At 38.7% G+C, this 15,368-nt stretch overlaps 1 protein-coding gene across 4 annotated transcripts; it reads left to right on the top strand.

Annotated features, from left to right (window-relative positions):
* Positions 1–325: 325 nt before the first annotated feature.
* CANT1 (calcium activated nucleotidase 1) lies at positions 326–9,061 on the top strand. 4 transcript variants are annotated; one of them, XM_063293348.1, is made up of 5 exons: positions 327–838; positions 3,570–3,660; positions 4,701–5,358; positions 6,742–6,945; positions 7,346–9,061. In XM_063293348.1, the coding sequence occupies exons 3-5, from the start codon at positions 4,722–4,724 to the stop codon at positions 7,714–7,716; spliced, it is 1,212 nt and encodes a 403-aa protein (XP_063149418.1). In that variant the 5' UTR covers positions 327–838; positions 3,570–3,660; positions 4,701–4,721; the 3' UTR covers positions 7,717–9,061. The 4 variants fall into 4 exon arrangements, with proteins under 4 accessions (XP_063149419.1, XP_063149418.1, XP_063149421.1 ...); XM_063293349.1 differs by lacking the exon at positions 3,570–3,660 and having other exon boundaries at positions 326–838; XM_063293351.1 differs by lacking the exons at positions 327–838; positions 3,570–3,660 and adding an exon at positions 1,605–2,189.
* Positions 9,062–15,368: the final 6,307 nt, after the last annotated feature.

Raw genomic sequence — 15,368 nt, 5'->3', positions numbered from 1 at the left:
TTTCGTTTCCAAAAGAGAGTTTTGAAATTCTAGCCCTGGTAGATGATTTTTCGGTAAAATCTGTAATAGACAGATTAGGACAGTTAAGGACACGGGGTGCCGGGGGAGATCTGTATCCTGTCCTCTAACTTCGCTCCCCAGCAGTCCGCGTGGATCATCAACTGCCGAGGGTCTCCAGGAGCGCTCCCTTCCTTCGTCCACTTCAACAGGACTCTTGAGGAAGAAGACTAGCAACGACGTTTCCAAGCAACAGCCGGCGCCCGCCATCTTAAATTACCCGAAATGCCCTGCCCGCTCTCGAGCGTGGTATTTTGGGTAGCATAAGATGACGGGCGCGAGGGCTGTTTGAAAATGGTGGTGGGCCCACCCCCGGCCCCAGAAGTCTTTTCGGTGGTGAGGATGAGATGAGCTTGTTCGGCGACCGTTAGGACAAAGGAGGAAGAATGGGGGCCAGTGGGTGGCGTTTGTCCCGCTCAGAGGCCGGGAACTCAGGACTTATGACCTCGCCCATCTAAAGCCGCCCCGGGAAATGGCTCCGAACTCGTCGTTGGAACTGGCGTTAAGGCTCCAGGAGTTCTAAACCTGTTCGAGTGTTCTCGAATCTTAGACCAGCCTCACGTACGGGAAGATCCTCCCCAACCAGGATGTAGGAAATGTCAGCAGCTCGAAAGATCGTTGAGTTCGCTCAACGCGTTTCGCTTAAAGGCCCCACGGGGCTTCCTTTGTGTGCTACTCGAACAGCGAGGCAGAATAAAGGGTCTCCGATTCTGCAAACGCCAGGATTTCCGTGGCCTCTGCAGCAAAAGTTCTAGTGCCGCTCTCTGCTACCAGGCTCACTGTAAGTCTAGCAACACACAGTGAGGAAGTACAGAACTGCAAAGAAGATGGGGCGGAATGGCCCAGTTGCATATGGGAATTAGGAATTGGATAAAAATTTCCAGCAGAAGTTTCATGGTCGCCATATCATGAAAGAAATCACCTCCTGAGGTTCACGATTAGCTGAAAATATTTATGCGTTAATGACCCTCAGTTAGTGTAAGTGCTGGACCTAAAGTCTTCCAGGTTTAGATGTACAGGAGAATCTCACTACTGTAATTCAGCTAAATGGAGATGTGGATGGAAGCATTGACTTCTTTCTCCAAAGGCAAGTTCTTCCTACAAAAGTGGTAACTACTTTGCATTTACAAAATGTTTAGAACTTCACAGCACTCCACAGTTGTGAGTGAAAATGTTCAGGAAAGCTACCTGCTAATTATCTATTCACTCTTACCAATATTGAGTAGAAACCTTCCCACTTTGAACAGATCTTTAAAGGATAGATACCTTATGCAGGTTATCAACAAATCTAAAAGGGTTTTCCTGTAATGTATTTTGCTGCATTTTTTCTTCTGTATGAAAACGATTTATGGGATATTTTCAGTAGTGTTTTGATTTTTCTGAGCAAAGGAGGAATAAAAAAACTAGAACAAGCAATTATTTGAGCTGCATTCCTTTGCAAGAAAGCATGCGTTTGTTGCCTCTGCAGTAAAGACCCCATTTGACATAGCCACAGTTGTGACCCAGGTGTCTGGCACAGATGCGCCAAATAATTTGACGAGTGGGCCTGATTATAGTAGTTAGCAAGGCTGGGTAACTGTTCAAGACTGACTAGTTGCTGCTCCCTGCTTACCTAGCCATCCACCACTTTCTCTCCCCAAAAAGTTTTCAGAAGGAATGGGCGTAGCAGCCACGCATACAAAGAGGAGCCAAGTCAGTGCTTATTCCACTCTGCTCCAATTGCCTGCAGTATTATCTGAAATACATTTGGTTGAGCTTGCATTATTTCTTTTGTATTTTGTTACTTTGTGATGTTAGTATTGTATTTCCAGATGTCCATTTTTTGTGTTTAAAGGACACCTATCTGGCTATAATACGTTATCACTGAGCCAACAGCTGTGGCATATTGTACTTCTTTTATTTCACCACTGACTTCAGCATCATTTATTTCTTGTGCAATGAATGGTGGGAAATGTAGTTTTCTGTGTACAGGAAGTAAAATATATTCACTTGGTAAACTAGGGGGTGACGGGATCTGTAGTAAACTCTTGGGTGTGGTGCATGTTGGGATCTGAGTCATTTTGGAGGGAGGGCTTGCTGCAGAAAGATCTTCCCTCCTCCGGTTGTTCCCGGTGTAGGGAGGAGCCTAGTCGGTGAGTGGTCAGAAAGGGGGAGATGTAAGGGTTTTTGTTTTTTGTTTCTTTTGCCAGATATCTGGATTCTCAGGAAGAACTGGTGGGATTGAATAAGAGGAGAATGTATTTGCTATCTTTCTTTTTCTTGTTTCAGTGGCTTTGGTTTACCTCCCAAGCTACCCTATCCATTTTATGGGGGTTAGGCAAGGCATTTTTCAGTTAATCAAATTACTCTGTTTCCATCCTCAGAGGCTGGGCCAGCCTGCTTATAGTATTGCTTTTGCTGCATAGGGAATGATTTTATTTTCTCACCTGGAAGTCTAGTGTCAGCTTTCAGAGAGGGAGAAAAACAAGTAGGATGCAGCCAGTAAACCCCTGTGGTTTAGGTTGCAGCCATTGGGCTCTGGTGATGCAGATACTGACCCCTCTCTTGTCCCTCCTTCTGCCCCCTTCCTGACTTGCCTCCCATTGAACCCCTTGCTCCAGCAAGGAGTTGATGAAGACAGCAGCAGCCCTTTCAAAATAAGCTTCAGTTTGCTCTAGTTGTTCATCATCAGAATGAAATATCTGATGAAGCTACTCCACCCAGAAACATCTTGATAGTGAAAAAGAGAAAGATAATGGGTAGTTGGAGCACATGGATGAGCAGGAAACAGAACAGTGGCAATTTTGGGCCCTTGGACAGCTCTCTTATGCATGCTTTTCATTTCTGCCGGGCCTGTTCCCATCAATTGAATTGCTTCACTCCAGGTGCCAGTGATACTTATATTCACAATTGTGGAATGCTGTGAAGTTTCTCTGGGTGTTTTGTAAAATGCTAAAGCAGTTACTTCTCTTGATAGGAAGATATTTGCCTAGGCACAAAGATACCAGTAATGCCTCTGTGTACATCTTGCCCCAGCAGTTTAGCCCTCATCAAACATTTTATTCTCCACAATGTCTCAGGAAGACTTCTGATGCAGTACTGTCATTGCACCAACTGAGAGCTGTCAATGCAGAAATGTTTTCAGCATAACTTCCAGCAGATGGATTCTTATGGGCAAATTGGCTATGGAGCCATTGACAGAAATTTAACATCTGATTTTCAGTCTCCATGTGCACCTTGGATGTTTATCACAAAAAAGCTCCCTTTCCCCTTATTGTCTCACTGTGATGCTGTATTATCTAGTCCAGGATCTATGGTAAATCTAGTAATATAGAGTAACACTGGGAGAACGGTTGTTATATAAACTATGGAGAGCATGGAGTTTGCAATATCTGAGGCATATTGTAGTGCTATAACTATTTGAGCAGAAACGAAAAAAGATCTGTTGGGTCTTTAAGTAGAACTGGTTGGACAAGTCAGCAATCTTTGACCTGTTGACATTTCCTGATTGTACTTCCTCAATCCTTCTTGAGGAGGAATTGAGCTGTGCCACCTGTTGCATTCTGTAGGTGAAGCTTCTCCCCTGAAGTTCCGGCAAGATATGATTCTGGAGCAGTCAAACAGGTCTGGAAGGGTATTAATTTCTACTCAGTATAATGAAAAGAAGTAGTCATCTAGGGTGGGGTATTTCCTACTGGTGGGTGAAGTATTAAATCTTGTGTTTTCTGAAAGAGCATGTAGAGGCTATTTGGTGGTGACTATTGGTTGCAGCCATGGAACTTGCTAGTTGATGAGAGGAGAACTGGACTAAAAAAGTTGTTGGAGGTGAAGAGTTGTCTGTTAAATAATTTCAGCACACTCCCTTTTATGTTCTCATTTGCCACCTTCTAGCACCATTTTGGTTAGGGTTGAAATTTTACTTTAATTAGTTTAGTAGTAAAGGTTTAATGGATTATTGTGAGTCTATTTTAATTGTTGAGAACAAATTCTGTGAGTTGAGATCACCTTGTAAGTGTATTGTTGTTTGCTATTTTGGTTCTCATGTCTAGCTTTAAATATATCATTATCTTCAAGCAGTGGAGGGTAGCTTTGTATATGAAGAGCCTTTGTGGCAAAGATTTGGACTTGGATAGAGCTTAATGAGCGGCCTTGGTCGAGTCAGGTCTTTTAGCCTGACCTACTTCATGGAAGCGTTTGACAGTAAAATGGAAGGAGGTGCCAATGCTATCCTGAATTCCTTGGAAGAAAGGCAAGATAATAGACTTTATTTTAATAAGACACATTTAATAAGGTTTTTAACCTATATTATGTTAACCAGTTGATAATTAAAGAAAACCATTAATCAACTGAAATGCCTTAATGAGTTCGCCGCTCTGCCTCTTACGTGTCAGTTTCCTTTACACAATTTCCTCTAGCTCCACCAGGTATCCAAGTAACGTATTGCTTGGAAGGACTGCAGGCTACCTAGCCTTGTTTCCTGTTCCACTGCAGAATTTCCCAGTCAGTTGTCTGAGTTTTTTTACATGCTGTTGCAACTCTTTCCATGATTCTTGTTTTTTTCTTGTCCTTCTCCCATAGACACAGGTAACTACCACAGTACTCAATTGCATGTTCATTATCCCCATCCTTTTGTGTTTTTGCTGACCTTATGTTTTCTTTCCAAGGTTCCCAGGAACCTCAGGCTGATGCCCATCTCAGCCCGTCCACGCCTGCAATGGGATGATTCTCTGAATCCTTTGAGGATTAGTGTGGGCAGTCTTCCAGTGCTGGCGTCCATGACCAAAGCAGCTGACCCCCGCTTCCGCCTGCGTTGGAAGGCCATTGTGGCAACCGCTCTGGCCCTTGTCCTTGTGTTGTTGCTCCTTTGTTATCAGCGTTCATCCCCTGTGAACAGGCCAGTTCCTCTCAATGCTCATAACTGGAGGCTCAGTGTTCTACCCAGTGAGAGGTATAATGACACTTACCCACTGTCACCGCCCCAGAGGATCCCAGAAGGCGTGCGGTACCGTATAGGACTCATTGCTGACCTTGACACAAACTCCAAGGGTCCCAGTGAGCATACCTGGTTCAGCTACTTGAAGAAGGGTTATCTCACACTGTCAGCCAGTGGGGACTATGTCTCTGTCGAGTGGGATACCCAGGACCATATATTGGAATCTCACCTAGCTGAAAAAGGGCGTGGCATGGAGCTTTCTGAACTAGTAGTCTTTAATGGCAAACTCTATGCTGTGGATGATCGCACAGGTGTGGTCTATCAGATTGATGACACCACTGTAGTACCTTGGGTGATCTTATCTGATGGAGATGGCACAGTTGGCAAAGGTGAGCTCAGGTTTAAGTTCTAAGTTTTATTTTGGGAGATTCCCTAGCCGCCATGTAGTTCTCCAGTTTCTTGATGCTTCAAGTAAACTTATGGTCACCAGAAATCTTTTTCTCCAAATATCATGCCTCCTTTTTGAATTTTACCTGATTTACTATAACTCTTTTATGTTGTCCAGCAGAGGTGAAACTTCTTTAGAGATAAAAGTTAGGGACATTTATTTTATAATTATTTACTCTGACCTTTGGCCTAAAAGCTGCCCCCCACAGCATCTTCAAATTTTTAAAAATGAAATATACTATAAAAGTAAAAGAAGTAAAGATAACATTTGAAGTACTTTTGGTTTGGATTTTTTGGCTGTGTTTTTAATATATTAAAATAATACTGAAATATTTATATTAAAAAATGTTATAGCACTGTTCATGCAGCTGTAATGCTTTTTCCATTATCCGCTTTGTTAAAATGGTGAATGGGAAGTTCTGTTTCCATTACATATACATGCATGCACACCTCAATGGAAGAATATTATAGCATTTTATACTAATTTACTTAGTGTGTCTTACGTTGTTTGCACCCTTAATGACTCAGGGCAGAAATACCATTAAAACTGCAAGAAGAAAAAACTGGAACAGTTTTCCAATATTATGTATTATGTAAAAATAGTGCCTGTTGTAAAATGTATCAGAAATGTACTGAGCTGCTCTAGGTACATTGTCTTATAAATTATTACCATTATCAAGATCATAACCCATATAAAGATCATGACACTGAGGCATTTTTATGTGCAGAATATAATGATGTAAAGCAGCAGTTCTCAAATATTTTGGTCTTAGGACCCCTTTACATTCTTAAAAATGATTGAGGACCCCAAAGAGCTTTGGTTTATGTGGGTTATATCTATTGATAATTACTGTATTAGAAATTAAAACTGAGAAATTTTAAAATAATTTATTTGACTTCGCAGACCCCCTGAAAGGGTCTCTGGGACACCCAAGGGTCCCCAGATCCACTGATGTAAAGAGATAGAAAATATACAATAGCACCAGATGGTTTGGAAAGTAAGTTGCCCTTATAACTTACATTGGAAGAGCAAAGAGTTATTAACATCAGAGGCTGTCTGGAAGCACCTGAAGAATATAGAGGCAGGGAGGCTGGTGGTGGAGGAGGCAAGTTTATGTTGAAGAAAATGATTCTTAAGGTAATTTGGTCAAACTGTAATTTACTCATGTTTTGAACAGAATTCTGAGAAGTTAACTTTTCTCCTAACACCAGACAGACCCCTTTCAACCTCCTGAGGATACTGTGAAGTTTGTCTTACGGGAACTGTCCATCCAACTGTTCAGGTGGGATAAGCAATGCCTTACATTGTCTCTCATTTTGTTCAGGATTTAAGGCAGAATGGTTGGCTGTGAAGGATGAGCACCTCTATGTAGGAGGCCTGGGCAAGGAATGGACCACAACTACAGGAGAGGTGCTGAATCAGAATCCTGAATGGGTGAAAGTCATTGGCTACAAAGGTGATGTGGCTCATGAGAACTGGGTGGCCAATTACAATGCGCTACGGACTGCAGCTGGGATCAAGCCTCCAGGTGAGCAATGGACAGCAATGGACATTGTTTTAGTGCAACATAATAAACCTGCGAGCATCTGGATAGTGTGTATAATTCTGCTTCTAATACTTTTTTCCTGAAAATGAAGGCTTTATTTATATGCACCTAACTGTTGGAATTAAAGAGGCAAAGAGAATTTGGATTTTGAGGATGAAAAATATGGGTGTTGTTAGGGATTGAAGGCAGAGCATAATGTCTCCTCTTTAATCTTGTGCTGGCTATGATTTACCAAAACCAATACCTGTAAAATTTCTACCATCATTCTTTAACGTTGTAATATCCTGATTCTTTTCCCTTGGAACTATGCCAGCTGGTGCTGTATTGTAATTCTTTCTGGTGTTGCCTGTGGATGTCTATCTTGGTTCTATATACTTCCCAGGTTACTTGATCCATGAGTCTGCCTCTTGGAGTGAGAGACTGCAGCGTTGGTTCTTCCTGCCACGCCGTGCCAGCCATGGACGCTACAATGAGCAGGAGGATGAGCATCGTGGCACCAACTTGCTTCTTAGTTCCACACCAGACTTTACTGATATCACTGCGAGCCATATTGGTGATATCATTCCCACCCATGGCTTCTCTTCCTTCAAGTTTGTCCCTGACACTGATGATCAGATAATTGTGGCATTAAAATCTGAAGAGGATGCTGGACATGTGGCAACCTATATCACTGCCTTTATGTTGGATGGGCGTTGCCTGTTACCTGAAACTCGCATTGGTTCTGTCAAGTATGAGGGTATTGAGTTTATCTAATTGAAAGAATTCCTACTTTGAAGCAGGTCAGATGAACTGCTGAGAGATGGCAGAAGTTCTGCTCCTGGTTTATTGCTCTAACTGGTTTTGCTGCAGAGCATTATGGGACATTGAAGTGCTTCTCTTGGCATAGTTTTCAGCTCTGTAAAAACAACTTTGCAATTGTAGCTTGTTTCTGTGCTGACCCCTAGTGGTACAAAGTGTGCAATGCCTGTACAGCCTTTTTTTCCCCTCTGTCCTGTTGCATCCTAGGACTTAGCCCACTTTCTGCTTTATTCAACCAAGCTATTGACTTGGCAGAGCAAACCTAATGAAAAATTGCCTTATTCTTCCCTGTTACACCTCCCCTTCCCCCCTTACTATTCACATGTGCCTTTGCTGAGAAGAAGTCTTCAAATCCAGTTATTCAGCAAAGATATTATTCAAACTTTTGGAAGGTCTCCCCTGGCTCTGCCTATCCCTGCAACAGTAGTTTTAATCTTGTCTGCACAGGTACCTCTTTTTGATAGAAAACTGCAGGTGGGACTTTGGCCTTTAGTCTGGAACTTTTCTGATAACAGCAGAAAAGGAGCTGACAACATACCTTGGAGCGTTTTGTCTTTGGAACAAAAGGCTGGTCTTCTGTTATGAGCTGCCTTATGACTGCGGCAAAGAGATCCATTTATGCTAGTCTTAATCTTGAGATATTAAACTTCATATTAGTAAGAAACCTAAAAGATACGTAACAAGCCATAATTGGCTTCTAGTTTTAAACATTACATTCTCAGGATATATACTGGAGTGTTGTTCAGGTCATGGTTCGAAAGTCTGTTTTACATGATCTTTATTAAAAAAAACAATAAATTGGTTTCAGTGTTAGGAAACAAGATCTTACGCGAATACTGTAGCTGAAATCAGGTTCTGAAGTTATTCCAGCTGCAGAATTTTTAGCATTCAGTGTTCCTCCTTTGTGTGTAATAGAATGGGCAAGTGAGCTTGCTTTGGCTTCCATGTCCCTTCCTTGTTCTTGAACATTTTCTTGAAGTTTTGTGGCAATCCTAGCACTGTATCTTATTTTTCAAATAAATTATCAACAGCTTTTCTAGTTTGAAGGTCTGGGGTGACTTCAGTTACCTGAACAGAAATTTTAAAAATGTGTCGACAGTCATAACAAGTGCCAGTTTTTGAGCAGATAGAATTAAAAATATATGTGTAAGAAACATAAATATTATGGAACAGTTTGTAGAAACATAGGCTACAGAAACTCCAAAGAAATGTAATGATTTTTTGGGTATACCAAAATGTATATGGTTGAAGCCTATGCCATAAATGTGTGTAAAGATAAATGAATGTGCTTTATACCAAACCAGACCATTGTGCTTATCATGCTCACTATTGCCTATTCTAACTGGTAATTCCCTTTAGAGATTAATCCTAGCCTACTTTGCATGCAAAATATGTACTCTTATCATTGAACAGCAGTTTCTCTTTCACAGAGCATCATATAAAATCTGATGCAATTTTAGTGGGGATTTACTTAGATGTTCCCCAAATACTTCCACCCCAATACCTTCTGTTTGTATCTTAGAGCATAAACTATAAAGTGATGCATACATTAGGAGGGTGGAATAGAAATCTATATATATTTTGAATATTGTGTGAATTTCAGGAAGGCTGGTCACTAGATGGCAGTACTCATTTTTTACACAGCCATAAAGAGCTCCTTCAACTTGCCTTGGAATGATCAGTGCATTCTCTGGGGTGTGATATAGTGTTTACATCAAATGTGTCAAGTCCAATCAGTATTTGTGTGTGTTGGCATTTGCTGTTAAATATACTTAAGGTTTAGATCATAAATGTAAGAGTCCAAGACATACAAAAATAATAAACGAGTTTGGACACACAGTCAGATTTTGATAACTGCCTCCCATTTTGTATAGAAAATATTGTTGATAAAGTTGAATTGTAATCTGATAAGAATTAAATTGGCAAAAATGATTACTTAATAACAATTTAGGGATTGTTTCTTGGAGGCTCAGGTATGATGACACTTAAATATGAGCTCATTAGCATCACCCTAGCTCTTTGTGTAGTATGTCTTTTTTATTAAGGGAGTGATAAGCAAAAATAATGATTTGAAGTTCAGTTAGTAGGAACTTTCATGTGAACAGAAGAACACTAGAACTCTGGAAAAATGCAAATATATTTCTGATTTCTAAATCATTCTTTTTCAAACACTCCACAGAGGAACCTACCTATTAGTTGATCTAAAACCCTGGCAGAAACACTGTCCAATTGTTAAACATCCTTGCCTCTGGGCAAATTAGCAAGTTAAAGTCTTATCTGGGTATCATGGATGTTTCTTTTATTCTGAGGGCCTCTGCCTGTTTGTCCCATGGATGTTTGACCTCTCCTGTTGAATTAGCCAGCCCAAACCTAGTCAGAAAGCTAATCTTCAAGGCAGGCTTCTGATTAATCTCCGAATTAAGCTACTGAGCCATTGATTTAATCCCATCCTTGTATTTCCAAAGTTGTATTCTGTGCATTTTTGCTCAAAATTTTTAAATTTTTTGAGTTGAGTTCATATTTATTTAAGGAAGCTCACAGAATTCAGCAGTAAGATGTTTTACATTACAAAGATCTACAATCTTTGTATGAATTGCTTGGCAAACTGCCCCCTCCCCACAGTCTCTCCACTCCTAATGCCCTCGGAATGTATTAGACCATCTCCCGTAAGCTTAAATGGCATGACTAATAGCAATGCTGGCTTGGGGGTCATGGAAATAGAAGTCCAGAACATTGAACAGTGGAGGGGGAGGCTGCCCGAGCTCACTCTTACACAAACAAGACAAACTATTAGCAGTACCAGCATTTTGCTCTCTGTAAATAACCTTACCTTGTATATCCAGATACAGTGTCACGTTCTCAATGGAAGTTTCATTTTTAAAAGATGAAGTTTTTTAAAAAGATGGAAATAGAGAATAACCAAATGAGATTTAAGAGAGATTCTCTTAAAATCTTAATCAGGTTTATTGCAAGGAAAAGGATTAGATTACAGATTCTTGCAAACTAGTGTTCTTAGATTACAGATATGTATGTATTTTGGCCCTGCCTTTTATCAGTGTGTGTGTAAAGGTGGGTCCTTCTTGATGCCTTTGATCCCTTTCCGCGCCTCTCTTGATTTAATGGGGAGTTGACTAACCATTTAAGAGATATGAACAGAATGTGTTTGTTCTTGTTCTGCAGTATTTCACAAATATCCATTCTCATTCCCATGTTCAGAGAACCTCTTTGTCACAATGGCTGGAGATGGGACGCATCTTGGCAGATAGCAGGAGAGGTCTAAACGTTCCCAACCATGCCTTTAGGCCTTGCTTCCCTCTTGCCTTGGTGCAGCTTCTGGTTATGGTTTATGTAGTACTTTCCCACAGCCACCAGCCACCTTCATGGAGGAATCAGGTATCTTGCCCTGATTCCTTCCCCGTAAAACCAGCTTGTGAGAGAGATGGGGCTCTCTCAGTCTGAATAATTTACCCATTAATGGCTTGATGATGATAAGATGGAAAATAAATTCTGTAGTATCAACCCTGGTCTTAGTAGCTCCAGGGCGTGTAGCCAGAGACTAGTAGCTCTGTAGTCCTGTCCCCCTTTTTTAATCATATATTTATTAAACATTTCTGAGAAAAGGGAAAAGGAAAAACGACAAGGAGAAAAGACAAAAAGAAAACACAACATGAATAAATGGCATTTACAAGCATTATAGGACTGGGTTAATCTTTTCAATATTTAATTAGTTTTAAATAACAATATATTATTTTAAAAACTCCAGATCATTGTTAAAATCCAAGTAATATATAAATATCAATAGCAATCAGCAGTATATAGATAATAGAATTAGATTAGGAATTACAATAACTTATTTCTGAGCAGTTGAAGATCTATTTGAAGGTTAAAATATTAAGATTTATGTTAAGAGAAACCCAAATTTTGGATGTGGTACAAGCCTGTATATAGAACTACAGTTCAAAAATAGTTTCCAAATTGAGTTAAATTTGGTGCCAGATTTACTTTTAAGAAAGAAAGTTATTTTGGACACTGAAGCAGACTCCCACAACTTAGCCATTATTCTGCAGAAGGTACTGTACACACTTTGCAAAAAGATCATAAAGTATCCTTGTAATAGTGACCATATGCAAAACTAATTCAGCATACTTTGTGGGAATGTAAAATTTAGTAATATTTACTTTTTTAAAAATAAGTTCGAAAGGAAATTTAGGTTTAAATTTTTTTTTCATTTTATTATAAATCATTTTCCCAAAATGTTAGACTTTACTAAATTGCCACCAAATATGGAAAAATCCAATTTGGTCATTACATTTCCAACGATTTTTAGAGAATGAACTGCCCATTTTAGCAATTAATACTGGAGTAATATACTCATGTAAACATACCGGTTTTCTCTAATATTTGGTGTGAATTTAATGTTTCTCTTCCATTAACATTTCTATTGTTGCATATCCATTGTCGTATCTAAATTCTGTATCCATCTAATCATTCAGTCTTTAACTGTCCATTTTCTGACTCATATTTCATTGATAGTTTATAAATAAGGCCCAGCAAATATCCAAATTATGTGTTACAAGGTTTTTAAATTCAGTCAGGTGTCTTAAGGGTTCCCCTTTGTTTTTTGTAATTCTTAAAACTACAGTTTATTTGAATATACTGAAACTGGTAGGGTGGTTCTGGCCATTCCAAAGAGAAAGTTTCAAAAGATGTTATATTTGCCTTATTAAAAATAAAATCTTGCAGTTTATCTGATTTCCTATTTCTCCACTGAGCAGTGCTTTCTTCTTCATAAAAACCAATATTTAATAACAAGGTGAGAGGTGATAATACTGATTCTTTTCCTGCATTTATCCCAAACTTTTAATACGTTGCTTACTATTGCATAATCTCTTATAAACTTTTATTTCTGTTTGTATAGGCCAAAGATATTTGTGTAGACCATCTGGGAGTCTTGCTCCCTCAGTAGAGGTAATGAAGTGATATGATCCAGTCAGTAATCCAGGTTAAACAACCAGCTTGATAATACAGTTTAAAGATTGGAGCTTCCAGGCTACCTTGTTCTTTCAAATCCTGTAGCATTGTAAATTTAATCCTTGGTATTTTATTGGACTATACAAATTGTGTTACTTGCCTCTGGCAGTCATTTAATATCTTATTTTCAGTTTTTATTGGAATCACTTGGAACAGAAAATCCTTGGTAGAATATTCATTGTAATGAGTTGCAAATCTTTCTAACCAAGACAGTTTTTTCTCCATCTTAATATATATGCTATTACATTTTTCTAGATGTGTGAGTAACTATTTTTAAATAGATACTATTTTTGTTAAATCATTCCTAGCTAGTCATTTAGTGACTGACTCAGTGACCATTTGCAGTTACAATGATGGTGAAAAAGTAATTTTGTGACCAAGCCTTGCATTTATGACCTTTGCAGCAAAGGAAAGCTGAAATAAAATCATAACATTGTGATGTTTCAATTAGCAACTGCTTTGTTTAACGACTGAGTTGCCAATCCAATTGTCACTAAATGAGGACTACCTGTATTTGCAGTAATATTAAATCCTGTACAAAAATTCCTTTCTTAGTTAAATCCCATGACAACAACTGAATTTTATCCTTATCGATCCAATATTGACACCTAACCATACTGGTATATATATTCTATTATCAATTCTAAATATTTGTGGCTACTTTGGTTGAATAACTGTAAGTATAACACCATCAGTATATAATTTTAGTTCATATTTATGAGTTGCTAAGTTAATTCCTGACCCTAATGCCAACAAAAATAAGGCAGGCGAAAGTTCATTATGGTACATGTTTGTGATAGAAGCTATTATTATCATGGCTCCTTGTTCCTTACAAATACTCTGTATCTGTGTGACCCACACAAATCACAGTTAGACCCACAGTTCGTCTTCAAAGATCATTACAATTATCAAAAGTTTTCTCTGCATTTAGAAAGGGTCGTAGTCATCTTCTTACTTTTCTAATTTATATTATCAGTAACATTCAAGTTATATCTGATGTGTCTCATGTATATTTTTGGAACAAATCCATGTGATGCATGATGTATTAATTCAGTTAAAAGTCCATTTATTGTCTTTGCAAGTATTGCCATAAACAGTTTGTAGTCTGCATTCAGTAAGGAAATAGATATGTATGAGTTTGGATGGATTTAGTCATTTCCTTTTTCATAGGTCAGAGATGAAGTCTTCTTTCCATGGCAAAGAACTTCTTGATGCTGTTGGATCAGGATAGTGGTTTAGCCAAAATTTCTTGTTTCTTTAGCAATAGGTAAACTGCAATTTATCTGACTAACTGTGCTTTTTAAAATATTTCATTTTAACAAAATTCAACTACACTGTCTCCTTTTAAGGAGATGAAAACAAATGTGTCCATCTTATGATTTAAAAATTATTAAAAATAAGAAAAAGGAAAAAACAAAAGTAGAATTTTATTTCAGGTTGTCAAATGCACCTAAAGCTAAAAAGCTACAGTAATGCTTTTAAAGTTTTAGCTTTAGGTGATCAAATTACAATTGGATGGAATAAGACATTTAGTGCCAATAAAATAAAAAATAGCGTTCAAACATCAATCTCCCATAGAATGTTATGAGGGGATTGGATATAAAGCCAAGATGGGCCAGTTCTGAGGCTCAAACAGCTTAGAAAACATATAAGAATGGAGCTTGCACAAACACAGTAGACTTCTGATACAAAAATCAGAAGCAAATTCCTTGAAACAATTAGCAAACATTTAAAATAATGCATACCGTAAAAGAAAGAAAACTGATTGCAAATTATTGCCTATAATTTTACCTCAATTGGAGGGATTTCCCCCATCTCACTTTTCTAGCTAGTTTGTCCTGAGATTATAGAAATAAAGTTAAAATAAAGATGAAAAGTTAAAAGATAAAATGAAAGCCTTTGAGCCGATCTTTATTCCTGATGATAAAGCTTTATGCCCTGGTAATACATGGGCTAATATGGAAGTTGTTTGTCATTGGCTTCTTCTAGGATGTTTTAAAAACCTTTTCCAGACTACAGCCCTGACATTTCCTGGTACTCTCCCATCTAAATACTAACCAGGACCGACCCTGCTTAGCTTTTTCAAGATCAGTCAAAGTTGGCTAGGACCTGCCAACTTCCAGGAAGTTCCAAGCATTTCATGTGTAACTGCAACATCAGGGCACAGGTAGTTTTTCTGCATCATGTAAACCCAACTCATGCCTCCCAGGGCAACTGGGAAGTAAGCAATGTGGCAATTAAAGTGCTTACATTAAGATCAGCAGTTCACTTGGCCAAGTAAAACAGCTGAATCTCTTCTCTGTTTTTGAGACCTGGAGTGAAATTTAGACAACATTAAGCAACTCTCTTTTCTCCACCTGTTCCTATCTGAAGCTTTCCCTGCCAGGCAATATAATATCTAGGGTTGATTACTGTATTATACTATACATTTGCATATATATAATGTATTTCACTACCCTGGACATGATATTATGAAATGCACCAAAGCTTATTTTGGGGTGAAGGAACCGTAAGTGATGAATGCTAATTAAATATATTCATTGAGTTCTGATTTCAAATATACCAGGATATACAGT

Source organism: Candoia aspera, chromosome 2, assembly GCF_035149785.1.
Source record: "Candoia aspera isolate rCanAsp1 chromosome 2, rCanAsp1.hap2, whole genome shotgun sequence".
NCBI lineage: Eukaryota > Metazoa > Chordata > Lepidosauria > Squamata > Boidae > Candoia > Candoia aspera.
Note: the sequence above shows the minus strand (reverse complement) of the source record. Positions and strands in the feature narration are given on the sequence as shown.

Excerpts from the sequence above, each read along its gene's own strand:
- CANT1 (XM_063293349.1), top strand. The coding sequence starts at position 4,722 with ATGCCCATCTCAGCCCGTCCACGCCTGCAATGGGATGATTCTCTGAAT. Across the intron at positions 5,359-6,741 it reads AGATGGCACAGTTGGCAAAG|GATTTAAGGCAGAATGGTTG; the intron begins GTGAGCTCAGGT and ends CATTTTGTTCAG. Across the intron at positions 6,946-7,345 it reads AGCTGGGATCAAGCCTCCAG|GTTACTTGATCCATGAGTCT; the intron begins GTGAGCAATGGA and ends TATACTTCCCAG.